The sequence below is a fragment of the Ascidia mentula genome, chromosome 3, assembly GCF_947561715.1.
Source record: "Ascidia mentula chromosome 3, kaAscMent1.1, whole genome shotgun sequence".
NCBI lineage: Eukaryota > Metazoa > Chordata > Ascidiacea > Phlebobranchia > Ascidiidae > Ascidia > Ascidia mentula.
Genome location: NC_138568.1, coordinates 17264289 through 17284001, shown reverse-complemented (window position 1 = coordinate 17284001; position 19713 = coordinate 17264289). Strand labels below are relative to the sequence as shown.

The 19713-nt window shown below is 36.6% G+C and overlaps 2 protein-coding genes across 2 annotated transcripts in view; both read left to right on the top strand.

The window, feature by feature from the left end:
* The window catches only part of LOC145895261 (uncharacterized), a 39515-nt gene extending 33753 nt beyond the window's left edge, over window positions 1-5762 (top strand). The window contains exon 29 of the transcript XR_014401608.1: window positions 5564-5762. The gene's annotated coding sequence lies outside the window, so the exon portion shown is untranslated. The remainder of the gene's footprint in view (window positions 1-5563) is intronic.
* Window positions 5763-8229: 2467 nt separating this feature from the next.
* On the top strand, window positions 8230-18413 carry LOC145895262 (uncharacterized). The gene is made up of 14 exons (XM_082984038.1): window positions 8230-8864; window positions 9191-9302; window positions 11568-12035; window positions 12227-12306; window positions 12701-12735; window positions 13094-13270; window positions 14111-14237; window positions 14382-14412; window positions 14471-14517; window positions 14679-14829; window positions 15461-15560; window positions 15712-15805; window positions 15986-16400; window positions 16606-18413. The coding sequence occupies exons 2-14, from the start codon at window positions 9299-9301 to the stop codon at window positions 16665-16667; spliced, it is 1791 nt and encodes a 596-aa protein (XP_082840164.1). The 5' UTR covers window positions 8230-8864; window positions 9191-9298; the 3' UTR covers window positions 16668-18413.
* Window positions 18414-19713: the final 1300 nt, after the last annotated feature.

Sequence of the window (19713 nt, the reverse complement as noted above, 5' to 3'; positions counted from 1 at the left end):
TGCAACCCGAATGCGACCACAATTGCACGTCAATGTTAACCTTGTTTTCGGAAAGTCCTAGTTCCTGTATTCTTACGTTCCGTAAAACGTAGCGAAAATGTTAATTTGATATATTTAAAAAAATATAATTGTGAGTATTTTAGCAGGATATTATTATTGACAAGATAGGCCAGATAAGAGTGTTGTCAAATATCGTTAATATTTGAGGCGAAGTGGGCTAGACATTGTTATTAACACGCTTTTGATTCATCATTCAGAAAGTTAAATTACAAACAAACTATCTGGGTTAAGAACAAAAATCATTTTCGCATTCGCTTAAACTCTTGGCGCGTTATCCCCCGTTGATGCAGCCATTAAATCTTGGCCGCAAACGTTTCACATGGGAAAAAGGTTTTATCAGTCAAAATCTGACAATTGTTTACGCTTCAGATATTCCTTTGCTCAACGTCGACCGACTCCCTTCGCGTCAATTCTAGTGCAATAGGAAACTTTTCAGGATTGGATTTCACAAAACTGCTAAATTTGCTTTCTTTGAAATCAAACAAACACCTAAAATACGGACTTTCCCATTACAGAGAGCGATTACATTCAAAATGAGAGTGAAAGTCCAGAATTCGTTTTGCACATAGGTTTTTACAGTTCAACTCAAAATAGCGTGTACTAATAATGTGCAAAATTTGATTTCGATTGAAGTTGAAACAAACGAATGAGAGACTGACAACTTGTTTAAAGACAAAGCACGACCGTCGCGCTTGGCTATTGACTGGCCCATTGAAATGCTTAACCGTTTTGCTCTTGAAAGCCATTCCAACTAAAAGAAAGCGGTTTTTGCAGTTCAACTCAAAATAGAGTGTTCTAATAATGTGCAAAATTTGATTTTGATTGAAGTTGAAACAAACGAATGGGAGACTGACAACTTGTTTGAAGACAAGGCACGACTGGCGCGCTTTGCTAATGACCGGCCCATTGAAATGCTTAACCGTTTCTCTCTTAAAAGCCATTCCAATTAAAAGAAAGCGGTTTTTGCAGTTCAACTCAAAATAGAGTGTTCTAATAATGTGCAGAATTTGGTTTCGATTGAAGTTGAAACAAACGAATGGGAGACTGACAACTTGTTTAAAGACAAGGCACGACCGTCGCGCTCGGCTATTGACTGGCCCATTGAAATGCTTAACCGTTTCGCTCTTGAAAGCCATTCCAATTAAAAGAAAGCGGTTTTTGCAGTTCAACTCAAAATAGCATGTACTAATAATGTGCAAAATTTGATTTCGATTGAAGTTGAAACAAACGAATGGGAGACTGACAACTTGTTTGAAGACAAGGCACGACTGGCGCGCTTTGCTAATGACCGGCCCATTGAAATGCTTAACCGTTTCGCTCTTGAAATCCATTCCAATTAAAAGAAAGAGGTTTTTGCAGTTCAACTCAAAATAGAGTGTTCTAATAATGTGCAAAATTTGGTTTCGATTGAAGTTGAAACAAACGAATGGGAGACTGACAACTTGTTTAAAGACAAGGCACGACCGTCGCGCTCGGCTATTGACTGGCCCATTGAAATGCTTAACCGTTTCGCTCTTGAAAGCCATTCCAATTAAAAGAAAGCGGTTTTTGCAGTTCAACTCAAAATAGAGTGTTCTAATAATGTGCAAAATTTGGTTTCGATTGAAGTTGAAACAAACGAATGGGAGACTGACAACTTGTTTAAAGACAAGGCATGACCGTCGCGCTCGGCTATTGACTGGCCCATTGAAATGCTTAACCGTTTCGCTCTTGAAAGCCATTCCAATTAAAAGAAAGCGGTTTTTGCAGTTCAACTCAAAATAGCATGTACTAATGATGTGCAAAATTTGATTTCGATTGAAGTTGAAACAAACGAATGGGAGACTGACAACTTGTTTGAAGACAAGGCACGACTGGCGCGCTTTGCTAATGACCGGCCCATTGAAATGCTTAACCGTTTCGCTCTTGAAAGCCATTCCAATTAAAAGAAAGCGGTTTTTGCAGTTCAACTCAAAATAGAGTGTTCTAATAATGTGCAAAATTTGGTTTCGATTGAAGTTGAAACAAACGAATTGGAGACTGACAACTTGTTTAAAGACAAGGCACGACCGTCGCGCTCGGCTATTGACTGGCCCATTGAAATGCTTAACCGTTTCGCTCTTGAAAGCCATTCCAATTAAAAGAAAGCGGTTTTTGCAGTTCAACTCAAAATAGCATGTTCTCATAATGTGCAAAATTTGATTTCGATTGAAGTTGAAACAAACGAATGGGAGACTGACAACTTGTTTGAAGACAAGGCACGACTGGCGCGCTTTGCTTATGACCGGCCCATTGAAATGCTTAACCGTTTCGCTCTTGAAAGCCATTCCAATTAAAAGAAAGCGGTTTTTGCAGTTCAACTCAAAATGGCGTGTACTAATAATGTGCAAAATTTGATTTCGATTGAAGTTGAAACAAACGAATGAGAGACTGACAACTTGTTTAAAGACAAGGCACGACTGGCGCGCTCTGCTAATGACCGGCCCATTGAAATGCTTAACCGTTTCGCTCTTGAAAGCCATTCCAATTAAAAGAAAGCGGTTTTTGCAGTTCAACTCAAAATAGAGTGTTCTAATAATGTGCAAAATTTGATTTCGATTGAGGTTGAAACAAACGAATAGGAGACTGACAACTTGTTTGAAGACAAGGCACGACCGGCGCGCTTTGCTAATGACCGGCCCATTGAAATGCTTAATCGTTTCGCTCTTGAAAGCCATTCCAATTAAAAGAAAGCGGTTTTTGCAGTTTAACTCAGAATAGAGTGTTCTAATAATGTGCAAAATTTGATTTCGATTGAAGTTGAAACAAACGAATGGGGGACTGACAACTTGTTTAAAGACAAGGCACGACCGTCGCGGTCGGCTATTGTCTGCGCACGTAGCAATGCTTAGTCGTTTCGATCTTAAAAGCCATTTAAAAGAAAGCGGTTTTTGTAATTCAACTCAAAACAGAGTGTTGTAATACTGTGCATAATTTTGCATCGCAGGATAGTGAAGGACAAGTCTTTCCAAAATTGCAAAAGAAAACGTAAACGTGATGGAAAGGCCTTTGTGTGGTTTTATAGATGCTTCTAAACATCTGTTTTTAGGAAATGGGGCAAGGTCAGTTGTTTTTAGAGTGATGATTTGCAAATATTAACGTCATATGCGCAGTATTTGTCCCGTACACAGTTCGACAAATTCTACATCCCTTTGACACACACACTGTGATTAATTGGGACTGTCCACCGACCTCGCTATAGTTCGTCCCTTATGGATTTGCCACAGCGTGTGGTCACAGTTCGGCAAGTCAACGCACCGCATACCTCACATGTTCGTGAAAGAAAATTTAGCGCTATCTGCCCTTGCCGCGGCTTGTGGGAGAGAAGCCGGTTGGCGGGAAAGTTTTTCAAAGTACCGTTGGATTCCTCTCGGGAGGGATATATTATTGGTATTGGCTGCGAGTCAAATCAAACTTATTGGTATCCTCCAGTCTTTTGACATGTCAGAAACAGAAATAGCATCAGATGATATTATAGTATTATACTATGATAGCATACCCTTACAACATATATTTTGTTTGCTTCTATTTAGCAAATGTTGTGTTTGTTGTTGGCCTTTAATGTACTTGGATTGTTTTGCAGCTTAATCGTTTGTAAATGGCTTTGGTGTGAAATTATTTGTTTGTTAAGTTCAAAAGTTCCATGAGAATCATTCTGAAAAGCAGGACAAGGAACCTACAGAAAGTAAAGGTAATTTAACTTTATCGTTGTATTGTATATATTGCTATTTTTCATATTTCATGTACAGTTACGTTGGTTCCAAAATTATCAAAGACATGTGTTTTAAATCTTACACCAAAACCTGATTTTAGATATTCTATTTTCTCGGCGGTACTTCTGGGAATGTGGAAAAAAACGAAACACCCACAGGACAAATGAATAAGTAGGTGCTGGTTTTGTCTGGATACCATAATAATGAACTTGTAGCGGATTATTTAAATCAACTATAGGGTGTTAAATTATAATTATAGAGTATACAAATCTTTTTTCCAGATAATACTTGCTATGGGTATAACATATTATGTCCCGGTACTGCGGTACATGTCACGGCTTGTTTAATGCACTTTAAAGTTAAATTTCCATTTTTACAGGAGCTTGCCGAAAAACTACATTCTGCCCCCAAGAAATCAAAAGGAAGTGGGTTGTTTTTTTAAGCATGCACCGAGAAGGCAATGCGGAGAGAAAGGCAATGTGGCGACTTTTAAAGGGTATGTTTTTGTGTAAATTTTAAAACTGTGTCTTAGTGTGTGACACTGCTGTATAAAACTTTAATTATATTGATTGGTGATATTCTTGCTTTGTTTTTGCAGTACCCCTATTCCAGCAGCGGATTATACGACACCACTGTCTTCATATTGACGGATTTAGCATAGTATTGTTGTGCTGGGATTATTTTAATAAATTATTTTATGTTGACAAACTGCAGGTGGTGCTTATTGTGCAGGCGTTGGTAAGATAAATCAAAAATTATTAATTAACAAAATCTAAATTTTTTGAAAGGTATATCTGGCGTTGAAAGAACGTTTCAAAATCGTCAGATCGTTGTCAGATTAGACGTTAATTGCAACGTTAGCCCAACGTTCCGAAACTATGGCTAAACAACGTCACAGTAGTCAATGTTTTTACGTTGAAGAAACATTCGCGTAAACGTTTTATAGACGAATCCTGTGACGTAAAATGTAACGTAAAACAAATGTCCTTTCGCGACGTAAACAGCTACGTCAGGAAAACATCGTTTCGAGTCGACATTTCTACGTAAACATAACGTTGTTACGAATGTCCAGCCAACGTTGATTTTGAACGTTACTGTACAGAACGTCATTTCTACGTATGTGGTTGACGTTTTCAAAAACGTTTTCAAGACGCAGTTTCGAGTCGACAGTATTACGTAAAAGTAATGTTATAACGAATGTCCAGCCAACGTTGGTTTTGAACGTTACTGTACAGAACGTCATTTCTACGTCTGTGGTTGACGTTTTTGAAAACGTTTTGAAGACGTAGTTTCGAGTCGACAGATTTACGTAAAAAAAACATTCCGACACTACGTAGATTAGACCAAAACGCAACCCGAAATCTACGTAGAAATTACGTCAAATTGTTTGCTGGGTTGGTACCTGTACACAACACTATTTTTTTGTCTTTTTTCAACTGTGACTTAGACTTTGTGCACCTTCGTAGTAGTGTATAAATGTGATGCAATGTGTTTCGTTTTGATTTTTGATTGTGTTTGGTTATTTTTCGATTTTCCGTCCATTGCAGCCGGATGGCTCTTCCAAAAGCCCAGAAATGCCTGTCATCCTCTTTTAAAACTGTTAAAAAAATCATTATTATGCAGCCCTCTTACTTTAGAGAGCACAGCTATACCAACCATGTAATTGTTGGACTGGCAACCAGGCATGTGGCAAACCATCTATCACATATATGCATCTGTATACATGCATTTTTTTACGATATGAGACCTAGCAACGTTTATCGCTCAGTCAGTCCATTTTTTTCTGCATTGGTTTCAATCCTACCTCGTGTAAATTTCTTTGATTTTCTTTTCTACAAAATAATTATATTTGGTATAATTTTACAATTGCATTCCTATTTTTGTTATTTAAAAAGTGTGTTGCAATTTGCCATCGCAAAACCATCGAGTAATGTGATTGAAAGGTTTTATTGAGATAAATATTTCAGTCTGCGATGTTTGTGTTTTTAGCGATAGTTAAAAAAGTAACGCAATCTTATTCGATTAACCGGAATTAGTCCCATAAACAGATAAAAGTAGGTACCCGGTGCTCATTTACACATACTTCCTCTGGTTTAACTAACATTCAGAGTTACCCTCTCTCTTAGTAGTCAAGTTTGAATTATGGTAAAAACTTTTTTTTTCTTAGATCTACTTGACATGATGCATTTTTCATTTTTTCGAAAAACAAAATAATTTTTTAACGATTTTGCATGGGATATGTTGTGCTTCCCACACTTTTCTCCGTCTGTACTTCCTGCCACGTTAGCACCGCCGCAGAAAAGGATATGAATGTTAAATTACTCGATATTCATGGTTCGAACTTCGGGTCATCAATGGGTATGACGTCACAATGTTGCAGGTAAAAAGTTTGGCTGAAAATGCATTGGTTTAGGAGTTCTTTAATTAAACGCGTGTAGCGTTGCAGTAAATCATTTTGTGGCAATTGTTTTTGGTTTAGGCAAAGCAGAAATTGACGAAGAAAGTAAGTACTGTAACATACGTCACAGAAATCAGTGCTTGTATTGCGTAATGTTTTGCGTGTGTAACATACGTCACAGAAACCAGTGCTTGTATTGCGTAATGTTTTGCGCGCAGCTTTGCACATGTACTGCATAATCCCATGCTGCGGCCCATATGATAAATTCATCGAATGTTCTCGAGTAAAGTGATTCATTCAACATCCTGTTTACCACATAAAATGTTCTCCTATGCTTATGTCACATCACACCTATGTTCTTGTATTATATTACTTCAAGCGCCTCATGATATCACGTGACATTATTGACCAATCAGCTCTCAAAATGGAGAGCGTTAAAGAGCCCAGTTTAGACCGTTCAATTCATTCTATTTGATTCTATTTTGCTGGCATCCTAATAACGTTGTATTGAAAGTTGTAATGTACCGTCGTAATGAAGAAGATAACAGAAATGAATACAATTATTCGGGAAGATATCTTGGTTCTGGGTGCTTTATAGAACGGGGCAGAAGCAGGTTTAACCATCAAAGAGACCCAATAACCACTCAGGCCATCGAGACCCTGTTAAATATCTCTGAGACCCTTAGAGTTATTTACAGTACCAAGCACCAATACGTAAAATTCAGGTTTTGGCGAAGAATTAACCGCAACTAAACGCGTTGTGATCAAATTGCATACGCGGTGCTCAATGGTATTGGCGAACAAAGTGTAAAATTGTACAAAGTGAACTCCGCAGTGAAGGAAAGCATCAAACGTATTACACTTCACATTTATCGTCGTAGGTCCTTGACAAGCTCAACAATGACTAATAAACAAAATATTAGCAGTGTCGAAACTTTGAAGTGAATGTGACATGAAAAATTAAAATAAAAAACAAATAAACTATGAAATGGTCATAATTTTATGAAAATTTTGGCGAAAACAATGGCTTGATATGGCTACAGGTTTTTGAGACACAGCCGATCAAAATGCTAAAATATGGAAAGTAGTTTGTAGTAGATTGCACCAAACTCTTTAAATATTACATCCACTGCCCAAAGCCATATGTTACAAACACTTCTGTATATGCCAATAAATAAGTCCGCAAGCACTGTCCCCCTTCAAGATACAGATGTGCATATGTGGCTTCTCGTGTCAAATGGTCACCTTGTAGCGACTACTGCGTATTTATCGAACCGTGACATGCGTCGAATAAAATTTCGTGACATCAATTCTTTCGTGACCCGACTTGTCTACGTAAGTGTGCTAAACCTGTAGAACCGGTGCGAACCGGCTGAATCCCACCACTGCCTTTAAACACGTGGTAAATCTCTGTTTTGATTCTTTTTTTCCTGGATCAGCTGACTCACAACAACAGCAATTGGCGGTTTTGGCTGTGTAAGCAAAAAAAAAGGGACTTTAGTGTCAGTCAGTGTCCAAAATTTACCGCTGAATGCAAAAATGTGCATGGGGTAATTATTGGACACATTTATCTAAGAGGACAGACTGGGTAAAGGTTTGAGTTAACCTTCATTGAAAACAGACTAGATAGAGGTTAAAGTTAACCTTCATTGAAAACTTAAGGGCTTGACCTGCTAGTGTTTCCTAAATGAAATTTCAAATCATTAAAACACTGTTAAATCTTAGCGAATTACTATATCCACTTAGTTTGAAAAAGTGTGTGAAAGAATCCCCTTTCACAAAATTTTTTTTATCAGTGTTTCACAGAAGAAACAACACAACGTATTTTTAACTGTAAGAGGCTTCCAGCTTACCACATGCACAAGATAAAGTTCGAGGGAACCATCCTTTTTTTTCTATGGTGGCGTCCACTAATTACCCAATAACTTCAACTGTCCGATAATTACCCCAACTGACTATACTATAAATGCATGTTCATGGTTCTGATTTTGCAGCAATAGTGGGTCTGACATCACTTAAATGGCTGAAAATGCATTGGCTTAGACCGGGGTTCTTCAACGGGAGTGATTTTGTTTACCACGTGGCTATTATTGGTTTTCGTACATTTGGTGTTTGATTTTTTGCATGACAAGTCTGCTACACATTTCAAATATCGTCTTCGGGCTGTGAGTTTTACTGCTGTGTGATTAAACACATGTTACCTCCTATCTTTTTACCGTCACAGTAGGCCATATTGCATTGCATACAATTGACTTGAAAAAATCTTTTGTGTAAAAAACAAGATTGCAGATTCATTGTAGTTAAATTGTGCTGCACGACATAAGTATTATGGCCTAGCTTGTCCTTTTTTTCTGGCTGTTTTCATGCCACTATGGGACAAATTCAAGGTTTCAATACTGCTTTCATACTGGTTGCCAATATTGTACAGCATTTTGAAAGATCAGAGGAAAACACCATCGCATTAAAAAAAATTACATGTTCATTGTTTTTGTGATTTTATATCTTGTAATGTTATAAAGGGTGCGATTTGTAAAAAAAAAGGTTGAAAATTCCTGGTTTTTAATTGAATGCATGGAGTATCGCATCAAGTCCTTTTGTGGGACAAATTTTGCATTTAGACAAGCATAAATTTTCGAAGAATATTGGTATATATTTCATTTATGCGAAGAATAAAGGTTAGAATTAACAACAACTAGTTCATCTGGCAACAATTTGTCTGTGGTGTGTGGTTTTGCTGCCTAGTTGGTGTGGAAAATACATGTATTTTACCAATTAAGTGTTTGACAAATACTAAATATTGTTTACATGTGGGTCTGGTTCTGTGGCCATTCTTGCTCAATAATTAATGATATAATTTATGTTTGTTATTGAACTCCAATTTGCTGAAAAGTAATTTTGTTAAATAATAAACTATTATCAGTATTTTGTTCATGTTGCACCTTCACATATCTTTACTTGTGATAAATGTTTGTTTAAAACTTAATTATTGTTATTTACACAGGTGTACATGCATGTGACTTCATGTTGTCATTTAGTTGTGAAATGAGATTTGCATTCTGTTGTATCATCACACCTGGATATTAGCTGAAGATTTTAAAGACACCAGTTAATGAGTAAGTCATAACATGTTTTGAAAAGGACAACTTATTTGTATGTTGTAAAAACTCAACAGTCCTTTCCAGATGTATGTAATTTTATTACACAAGGTTAATTTATGTAATAAAGCCTTTGGATAGATCAAATAAAATGTTAAGGAGCCATTTCAGTATTAAATCCCCAAAATCAAGTTTTGAAGGTTATCTGCAATAACACATAAAATATAAGCAACTATCCTGCAACTGATTTTGACCCGAATGTGAAAAGAAGAGGCAGGCCTAACATAAAATGACAAATGATGGTATACTTTTTTGAATAAATTTTTAGCTATCCCCCTTGAACATTTACGACTAACTTATTGGCTACACACAGTACCAAATAACCAGCTGACTGAAAAAGCCAAAATATGCACTGAAACTTCACCAAACACACTGAAAATTGCATTCAACCCTAAATTTGACCTTACTGCATTGTGGTTGCTTTGTATGACGACTATCTTTATGACAAAGGTGTAAAAGAAAAGACCTCTTTCACACACAAGAAAATAGCCTTACATTTCTGTGACAGGACTATAAATATCTTAAAAATCCTTAAAAAACATAGAACTAAAGTGATGCAATGGTTGCACATTTATAGCTTACTCCTGTGTTAGTCATAACCTATATATTAGAACCAATTCACAGTTATTAAAAAATGTTTTGCTGAGTAGCATTATATGTTTCACACAGTAAAATATCTAAAAAATTTGCTTAATCCAAATCAAGCTATAGGCATTTTGTGCAAAAACAACGAAACAGATTAATTACACAAAAGAAATAAAGTAGCATGGGCACTGATAAAACAATAAATAATAGGTTGTTGAGTCAAGCCCAGAGCCCATGTTCAAGGTGTTGATTTTCCTATTTGCACCATTGTAAGTGTTCTACATGGCCATGCTTTGCATACACAATTACACTATTGTTATCAACCACAGTCCATCATTTTATTAACTTTTTTGTAATCTTCTATACAATAATGTGCTCTTCTTTTATGAACATATTTAGCATGTGTATCAGTCACTTCCTGTTGACAATTTTTGTGGCAAAAGTAATACAAAGACGCTGGTGCCATTACAGCAATCAGATACTTTGGCTCTTTTTCAAAATTAAAAGTTTGACCACATTCTTTTCTTATTTTAGATAGCTAAATAAACACAATCCATGAAAAAACAGCACATCACTTAACATGCAGCTAAAAACACTTTTCCAGTTGCAGAGCATTGTTACTGAACACATGGCATTGCTGCTAAAAATGTGCATTTTTATGAATTAAGTGCTATTTTTTAATAAATGTTAGCCACGGATATAACAGCCCACTGCATGCAAGACAACATTTTATTCTAAAGTTTATTTTAACTAATGTAGGTCTTGGAGAAAGCAAAGACATTTTTGTCATATGACTTAAATGATAATTTTCTTCGGCCAGGTCTATCAGGTACCTTCTAACACTACCCCTGGTCTGCTGTCCCTCTTTGTAATACTGCATATTCACTAGGTCCAAACGATATTTACATTTACATTCTTACCAAGTGTCCATACACAAGGAGGACAATGATAATGTTTAAACCTTGCCACAATTAGCTGCTTACATAAATCCATGGAATAGAACCGAACAGAATAGAATGACCAACCACCCGGCTACATAATTTAGAGCAACAGAATTTGCTTAACACACACATGCATTGAACATATTGCACAACTTCCCAGATGTTTCTGTTATGATCACAAAGCAATTTAATAATATTGCACTAATTTTTGTCACATTCACAATTTTTTTGTGCTAAATAACAGTTTTCCAAACAGCATTTAACAACAGATGTTATGATAATCTGTGCATTGTGCGGGCAATTAACAATTACAACCTTTCCCATCTAGCATATGACTTGCAATTTATTTGTCAGTAACTGTAACAAAATATACACAAAAGTGGTGTCATTATGACACTGCATTGCAGTGCTGTTAGACTTCATCTTCCATCGATGTATTATTGTGTTACAAGAAAAAAGATTGCAGATTCTGCATGATTGCTGTTAGAATAGTCAAAAGTATTGCATTTGACATTAGCAAAAGTGATAACTATGTATATTATGTGCTCCAACTTTCAACCTTATGGCTTTTTGTCTAAAAGCCTAGAGCTCTTCAATACAAAGGTTTGCAGCTTTACACATCTTTATATGATGTAATAACTAAGGTGCTTTGTTGATAATATCCAAGAGACAACGTTTTGCATTTATTTTTATTCAGATATGTCGCAGACAGATAACGACTACAGCAAGGCCACACATTCAAAAGGACTACCTTCAAAGTCAAATGTTCCCTTGGATTGGCGAAGTTCGGAGATTGCAGAGTTTGTAAATCGATACCTGATTGAATGTTTATCACAGAAAATATCAACTGGTTGGCCACACCACATGACCAAATATGAAGCATACGTTCGATCTGCCTGTTCGGAAGGTTTTGTCAGTAAAGAAATATTTGAAAAAGATATGGCCATTGCCTTGTATTTGGTTGGATATGTCTCACTGTCTGATTTTGAAAGTACTGTACAGATGCTTACAGATGGTGCTACGAATGAATATGTGTGGATTTTTGTTTCATATCTGTTGAACAATCCAAACATTCCATTGTGTTTTGCATTGAATCAACGAGTTATCGAATGGTATGACAAAAAAAAAGATATTCTAAAAAGTCATTTAACAAGGATTTTATCAGGTATATATTTGTTTTGGTTTGAAATGATTATTGTGCAACATAAAGATTTGTTCCAGTATAAAATGAATTGTATATATTCAAAATCAAATTACATACTCCAATAAAATGTGCTGTACCAAATTATACTCGAATAAACTATGTATGTAATGTTGAAAAAAAAACAGAATTTAAATGAATTTTTGTATTGCTAGAACCACAGCCTAACGAAGGTCACAACAAATTGTGGAGCAAATGTAGTGCACTACTGCAGGATAATAAAGAAATCCAAAAGGTAAATGAGGTGCTATTTGTGTTCTCTTTATTCAACACTTTATAGCATATTTTTAAAATCTTGTACATCTAGTAAAGTAATTCTGGGAATCATTTCTTATTCTATTGCATGCGATTCTGACCGTTTTCACTTAATGTATAATAATACGACAATCATGGTAACAATTAAATATTAAACAGTTTTTTGTAGACACTGAGGATGCAATTTAAAAAAAAAATGAATTTGTCTCGCATACAAAATTGGCTGTTTTTAACCTGGAAATTAGTGTTTCCATGATTGTGGTATGTTCTACATCCTTGTGAAATATGCATCACTTGATTCTAGTTGACAAACTATATGTTATCACCAATGCCAGCATTCCAATATACTTTAATGTGTATTGAACTATTTGCAGGATATCGTTGTGGGCAATGGCAGGATTTACGAAAGGTGAGGTTAACTAATTCATCAAATAATTGGTCAGACTCGGGTGACGTGCCACAAAGTGTGCAGTGTGTTTTTTTCGGCGGCAACTGCTTTTAAGACTACCATAGCATTTCCCACAGTAGGTTCCTTTGGTCTATAAAGTGTGAGGTTCCATAGCTTGTCAAAAATTGAAAAATTGCTTTGTGCATTTTGGCTAAGACCGGCAACCTTTGGCATGCAAAGAGCCAGTTACACTGCTTTCTTACTGAACTAATACATATTTGGAGTCGCAAAACTTAGCTCGCTAGGTTTTTTTTACCATTACAGTTTTGACAGACAAAAAGTTTATGCAACATTGGACTATTTAATTTTTTACATTCAGTCAAGAAGAGCCACCAGACCAACGCTGCCTGTACATTCTCCCAGGAGACCCCCATAAAGAAGCATACAGGGTGACAACATTCGCCAATTTTCCTCAAACAGCTCTGGGTAACCCCACACTTCTGGCATCGGTTGGATTTTACTACACTGGATATAAAGACAGAGTGAAGTGCTTTAGGTATGAATATAAACTTTACCATTACACCACATTTATTGTTTATGGAAATGTTGGTAGATTATTAGAAGACAAGTTTTGAATCAACTCTATGCATAACACGTGGGCTTCTGTTATTAAGCTAAAATCTACAACTGCATTTTGATTTCATATTGTATAGTCCATAATAATAAAATGTTGGCACCTTTCAAGATACTAAAAGTTTGTGTTAAAGCATTTTTTTGTAATTTCATGTCTCACTAAGTTTCTTGTTAGTTCTTACCAAAATTTAAATATGTGGCATCATGAAAAATGTGCTGCTGTACAGACATAAGACATAAAAAAAAACATGTTTGTTAAGGTCATCTTGCAATTTGCTTGTGTGAGCAGCAATGTATCTTTACTATATTAAATCTCTTCCAGCTCATGTATCACAATTGGTAGAACATAGGGACTGATTAGCCAATGGTCAAACCTCACAGAAGCCTAATTTTCAAATATCACCCAGGCTTGTCAGAAAAAGTTGCTGATCCTGAGTTTCTAGTAAACCTAAAAACAATTATAAAAATATTAGATAAAATAGAGATATTAAAAGTACTGGGTTGGCTCAGTACGTGGTTATATACAACAGAAACAACCTTATATAATTTTATGCAAGCATATTCTCAGAAATTCTGGGCCTGTGTTCCATAAAAAAAGGAATTGATTTGAATCTTATTTTAATTTGACCCTTTGTTTGGATTGCAAAGGCTGGCGCCATTTTTCTGCAAATAAAAGGCTTTTTATGTATGAATTCTTTTTGAACAGTATATGCAGTCTTTACCATTTATTTTAGTTCAATTGTGGCCCAATTGTTGTTTGCAGTTGTGAAAAATATGCTGACAATTGGCAACCTGATGATAATGTCAAGTTGGCCAAGTGGCACAAGCCTGATTGCCACATGTCAAATCGACCCCTTCGAAGTGTTGATACTGGCATTGCCCCAAGTGTGGTAAGTCATACAATGAAGCTTATAAATGCCCTTGGTGTTTGAAAGTGTAAATCAGTAATATTTCATATTTATGTGTATATTATTACTTATAAATGACACTGATGTGCAACTGCCCAACTGTTAACTATGTTAATTCTATTTCAGAGTGTTTACAACAATACTGCTAGATCACAAGGTATGTCGAACTGTTTTTGTTTTTTTTCTTGTCGATTTTTACACAGTGTTTATAATAGGCACAGTTGTTGAAAACCCTCTGCCACCAAGAAGAACTGAAACACTGGTAAATACTTTTGTATTTGTGCATGTTTCTATTATACATTATAGAGTTTATTTAACCAATGGTTTCTAGAGTAATAGTTTGTGGTGAACACTAATGTATCTGCATAAACAGCTTTATTGATTTTCTCATTATTTTCTCACCACTGTGTTTGTGTCATGAAGAGAAATCACCAGGATTCTGTGGCTTTTGGAAAGCCTGCATACCCTTTTTTGAGAAATGAGGAATCAAGGTTGGAAATGTTTAAGCACGGATGGCAATCACAAACTTCTGCCACTCCAGAGCAACTTGCAAGAGCTGGATTTTTTTATCTTGGTGAGGTGGTTTGTTGATAATTATCTTTTTATTAACTAGAACAAATTTTATCAACAAAAAGTGTTGTTGTATGTCATGTATGGGTATAACACAACATCTTTATGTAATATTTTTTTTGTTAATGGAGGTTAACATATTTTCGTGTTGTGCATGAGTTAAATAAAGAATTTTTCCAGCTTGGCTGTGAAGCCTGTGAACCTTTAATTATGATAAAAATAGAGCTGTAATTGCCAAATATAAGGGGCCTACACAGTGAGGCGATTGCGATCCTGCCTTTTTATAGCATGGTATTGCTTCTGCATTGTCTGTGTGCGGTGGTGGAGACCCCCTTCATATGTGAAGATCGCCTAACAAGTTTTGCGCTTTCGCCCAGAGTACCTTGGCCACAATATACCCCGTGAAACCATTTAGCTCCTGTAGCTCAGTTGGTAGAGCATTTGGTCTGGTTAGCCCAGTGTCGTGAGTTCAAACCTTACCGGGAGCTTGATTTTTCAGATCTCGCTCCATGACTTGTCAGAAAAAGTAGCTGATCCAGCTTGGCTGCAATGCCTGGAATATAATGCCTTGCCCTGTGAACCTTATGATTAAATAAAGAAATCACTATTTACTAAATTTCTGGTTATTATTTAAGGAGAGCGAGATAGAGTAAAGTGTTACTACTGTAATGGAGAATTGCAGAAGTTGGATGATAAAGACGAACCATGGGCTGAACATGCAAAACAGTTTCCAACGTAAGTATCCAAAAACCTTTCATACAAACCATTTTGTTGCTACATTGTGTTTTTTATGAGTAAATCAGGCTTGCTGTAATTAAGCACGAAACGATTGCCATTCATTCTAAGTGACACATTGTTTTTCATGTAAGTTTACCTTTTTGCACAGATGTGAGTTCCTGCTGCGAACAAGGGGACCAAACTATATTCATCAGATTTTGTCCATGTTTCCCAACCTGCCCCGACACATGCTTGCAAGACAGGTGTGTTCATAAGATGACCTTTGTGCAAATGTATTGTTATGCACTTGTTACTAAAATAATTTTATAGTAGCACAATTATATGGATTCAATAGGTTTGTTTACTGCATTGTAATGGTTGGTTTTTAGATGTTTTCTTCTGTTTTTGTTACTTTTTGTAATTAAAATACTGTCCCTCCCCAGAATGAACTTCATGCGAGCAGAATTGAGGTTGTATCTGATCAACTAAATGCCTACCTGGAAGATCTTGTACAGGAATCCCTGGGTGTTCCGGATACAAGTCCAAAAGTCTACATCGAAGATCAGCTTCAGCAAGCTTTGAGCTCCAGTGGAAACACCCCACTGAAGAGACGGCCATATTACCTGGCACTCCTCTATGTGTACAACATGTCACTGGCCGATTTTGATGAAGTATTGAAGGTAAAGAAGACAGATGCAGATCTGAACCCCAAACTGTTGATGACAATGGCTTTTTTGCTGGCCGACCCACGTGTGGTTGAAAGAAAATTAATGTGTGTTATCACAATGAGTGTTGAAGATCATTGGTTCGAGTCAAAAATGGAGTCGTTTGAAGAGTTCTTGTCGGAATTGTCCACAAGTAAGTCATAATATAGTAAGAATTAGAAGTTTTGTTGCAGGAAATTCGGATCATGTGCGTTTTTTTTTCTGAAAATAACAAAAAAATTACAATCATGCAAAAAAATTCTGATTTGTTATGTATTACTGCTGTGAGTATATGATCATAGGCATTTTGGGTTAAAGTTAGATTTTTACCAATGCTAATCGAGTGATTTTATTTTCAGGCAACCCAGAACTCAAGAGTTTGGTGGAAACATGCCGCAGTATTCTTCCCCGTGTTAAGTAGCAAGTTGTGTAATACCAAACACAAAAGTCGTAGTGCTTGATGTAGGGCAAATGTCCTGACTGGTTTGTGGCTGGCCTCAAACGTCATAGTACATAAAACTGCCTGTTAGTGTGTGTAAAATTTCATGTAGATGTTTGGCTTATAGCGACCAGCGGCTTACTAAAGTGTTATGAAATTTAGTGTCCATTCTTTGCCAGTAGCCGCTACCATTTCTGTAACCTCTGTAAAAATATTTAAGGAAACGTTTCATGGGACTGGAGTCGATTTGATCTGTTTTACCACGTCCGTATCTTACTGAAGTGAGTAAACTGAACTCCCGTACCAAAAGCTGTGTATATTGGCATCCCTGTGTATTTTAAAATTAATATTATGGTTGTCGCCACCCTGACTTTGTTGAACACCGTACTTTCCATGTAGAAAAACGTAAATATCGACCATTGGCTCTTGCGGATTTGATACAAGTTGGCGGGATATATGTGATACATAATTGAAAGATTCATTGTGAGTTTTAAAGACCGTAGTGTCATTACTTTTTTATGGTAAAGAACGTACACTTGTTGTCGTTGAGGCCAAAACGCTGTATTTCGTTGTGAATCTGCGATTAAAAAATTCGAGCGTTAAAATTTTTGTTGACCCAAAGAGTGACGTGTGGCCATTATATACCATCTAGTCCGTACATGCCTCGTCACTATTGATGAATGATCCTCATTATCGCTACGATTTCGATGTGTAGCTATGCCAAACTCTTCATACTCACATCGCTGTGACCACACTTCGCTACGATTCTTCTGTATATTTAGTTGCTATTTCATAGTTTCCATCATGTTATCAATGTAAGCTTGTACATTAGCCCACAGTATGCAAATAAGCTTTTGAATTTCAGCTTTCACTGTTTTTTGCTAACTCTTTGCTTCATATTTTGGTAAACGTCATCGACAAGTTACTTGTACATATGATATTTTTGGGCGCGGAGCTACTGCATCAAAACGAACGTTTTTTTATCGTGCCTTAACATAATCAACAACAAGATATTGCACAGTCACCAGTGTTCGCTGGGTTTCCCAGAGCAACGGGTATTTACCTACAAGACCGTGAGCAAAACACAAAAAATTCTGTTCGATTAATTTCGATTTTATGACCTTTATGATTTTATCGGTGCCCACGTCAATTTTTTGTTTATTCTCCATCATCGTAATTGTTTTCACATTTGCGTAGATTTTCTCTCAAATCACATTGGATTTCACATTCCGGACATCTCTCGTATCCAGTAGTTGTGTTAGATCCGCCCAAATGCTGATGATGTTTTGTTGTGTACTATTTTTGCGTTTGGAATAGTGCCTGGGCCGCAGGGGAAAAATATGCAAATTTGGTCGAACTCGAATGTTTGATAATGTCATAATTTTTTCTATTGATTGTGAAAACACTGGCAATTGGGCAGTATGGCAGAAGTCTTTTTACAATTGTTATTCTTGTGCTATTGTTTGGTACAAACCCGCTTTTATGCATAACTGTTAAGGCATATATACACAATTTTCGATCCCCTTGCTTAACTTTGAGTTACGCACATTGCAGTTTTGGTTTTACTTTTCTGTCGGTCACTTTCTTCTTCGTCAATTGGACAAACAGTTTATAAACTTAATGAGATAAAAATTGATACCTGCATGTAGTTTTTAAGGCAAATGATGAATAAAATTTAATTAAAGTCAATAAACGATGGTTGCAAAATACGTGGCAAGGAATTTTTAATATATGCATCGTGCCAATAAATTATCGAAATCCATTAAGAAACAGCAGAGGTATGTGCGTGTGAAGTTTTGTCGACCGGAAAAAAGTTTTGTCGACTAGCGTCTCTTTGGTCAAGGAAGACATAGTTTGAACTGGTGAAAAAAAAATACTAGGAGATGTGGGAATTTTAAGTAGTGCAAAATTTGGAAAGTATTTTACGCTCATAGACCACGCAACAAGGTACTTTGAAATCGATATCGACCGAAGCAGTTGACTCGGAATCCCAGACGAAGTCTTGAGCAACTTGGGTACACAGTTTGTGTCAGAGAGACCCGACAACTACGCCATACCACGCGATGTGCAACGGTCTTGTGGAGAAAGATGTTAAAATGTCCGTGTTGCTATCAACCCAAACATTGGAACAGGTTAATTAACGCGTTGCTTTTTGCATACCGTGAGGTTCCGCAAGTGTCAACGGGAATTCCGTTCTTCAAATTGATTTACGAGAGATCGGTTCGCGAAATTTACGAGAGAAATATGGACGAACACTGGAAGGGACGAAGAAGTTGTATCCATCGACCTGCGAGAAAAATTACAGACCACACTAGCGTTGGCTTACACTATAGTAAGGCAACGATGCAAAAGATATTCAATAGGAAAACCAGGACACGTCAGTTTGCTGTAGGGACATGGCGCTGACCCCACAACAAGCTGCTTCTGCAGTGGAAAGGCCCATTTAAAGTTACGCGGAAAAATGGTCTTAACAACTACGCACTTGTCGGTTGTAAGGAGCGTTAAAGTCATTTATGCTTAAAAAATATGTGACGTGTGAAGCTTGATTGCCAAACGATCGACAAACAACCGACAGTCGTTTCTTTTCAGTCAAGTACCGCTTTTTGCAATGATGCAATCGACGCCGATGAGAGCGGCGGCGGCGCAGAAATATTGGGCATTAAGTTAGGAATAAACCTATGAGCCAACCCAAGAGTGTTTAGTAATGTACCTGGCAACGTTTCAATCCAGAAGCATCACATTCAGTCGACAAATGATAAACCAGTGCGCTCGAAGCCATACGCCAGTGGTTCTTAACCTTTTTTTTCCCAACTAATTCCAACTTTCAGTTTAGACGGAATCCTTATTTCCCACTAGCATTTATATATTTCAACGAAGAATTTAATTATTGCATTTTTGCTATAGGCCTATCTGTTAAACTCTTTTTCTAGTTTTTTTTCTACCGCATGGCATGACCAATTACCAATAAGTGTAACACGTACAGTGAATACAGATTATTATGTTTCTTTTCCAACTATTTTTTTGTATG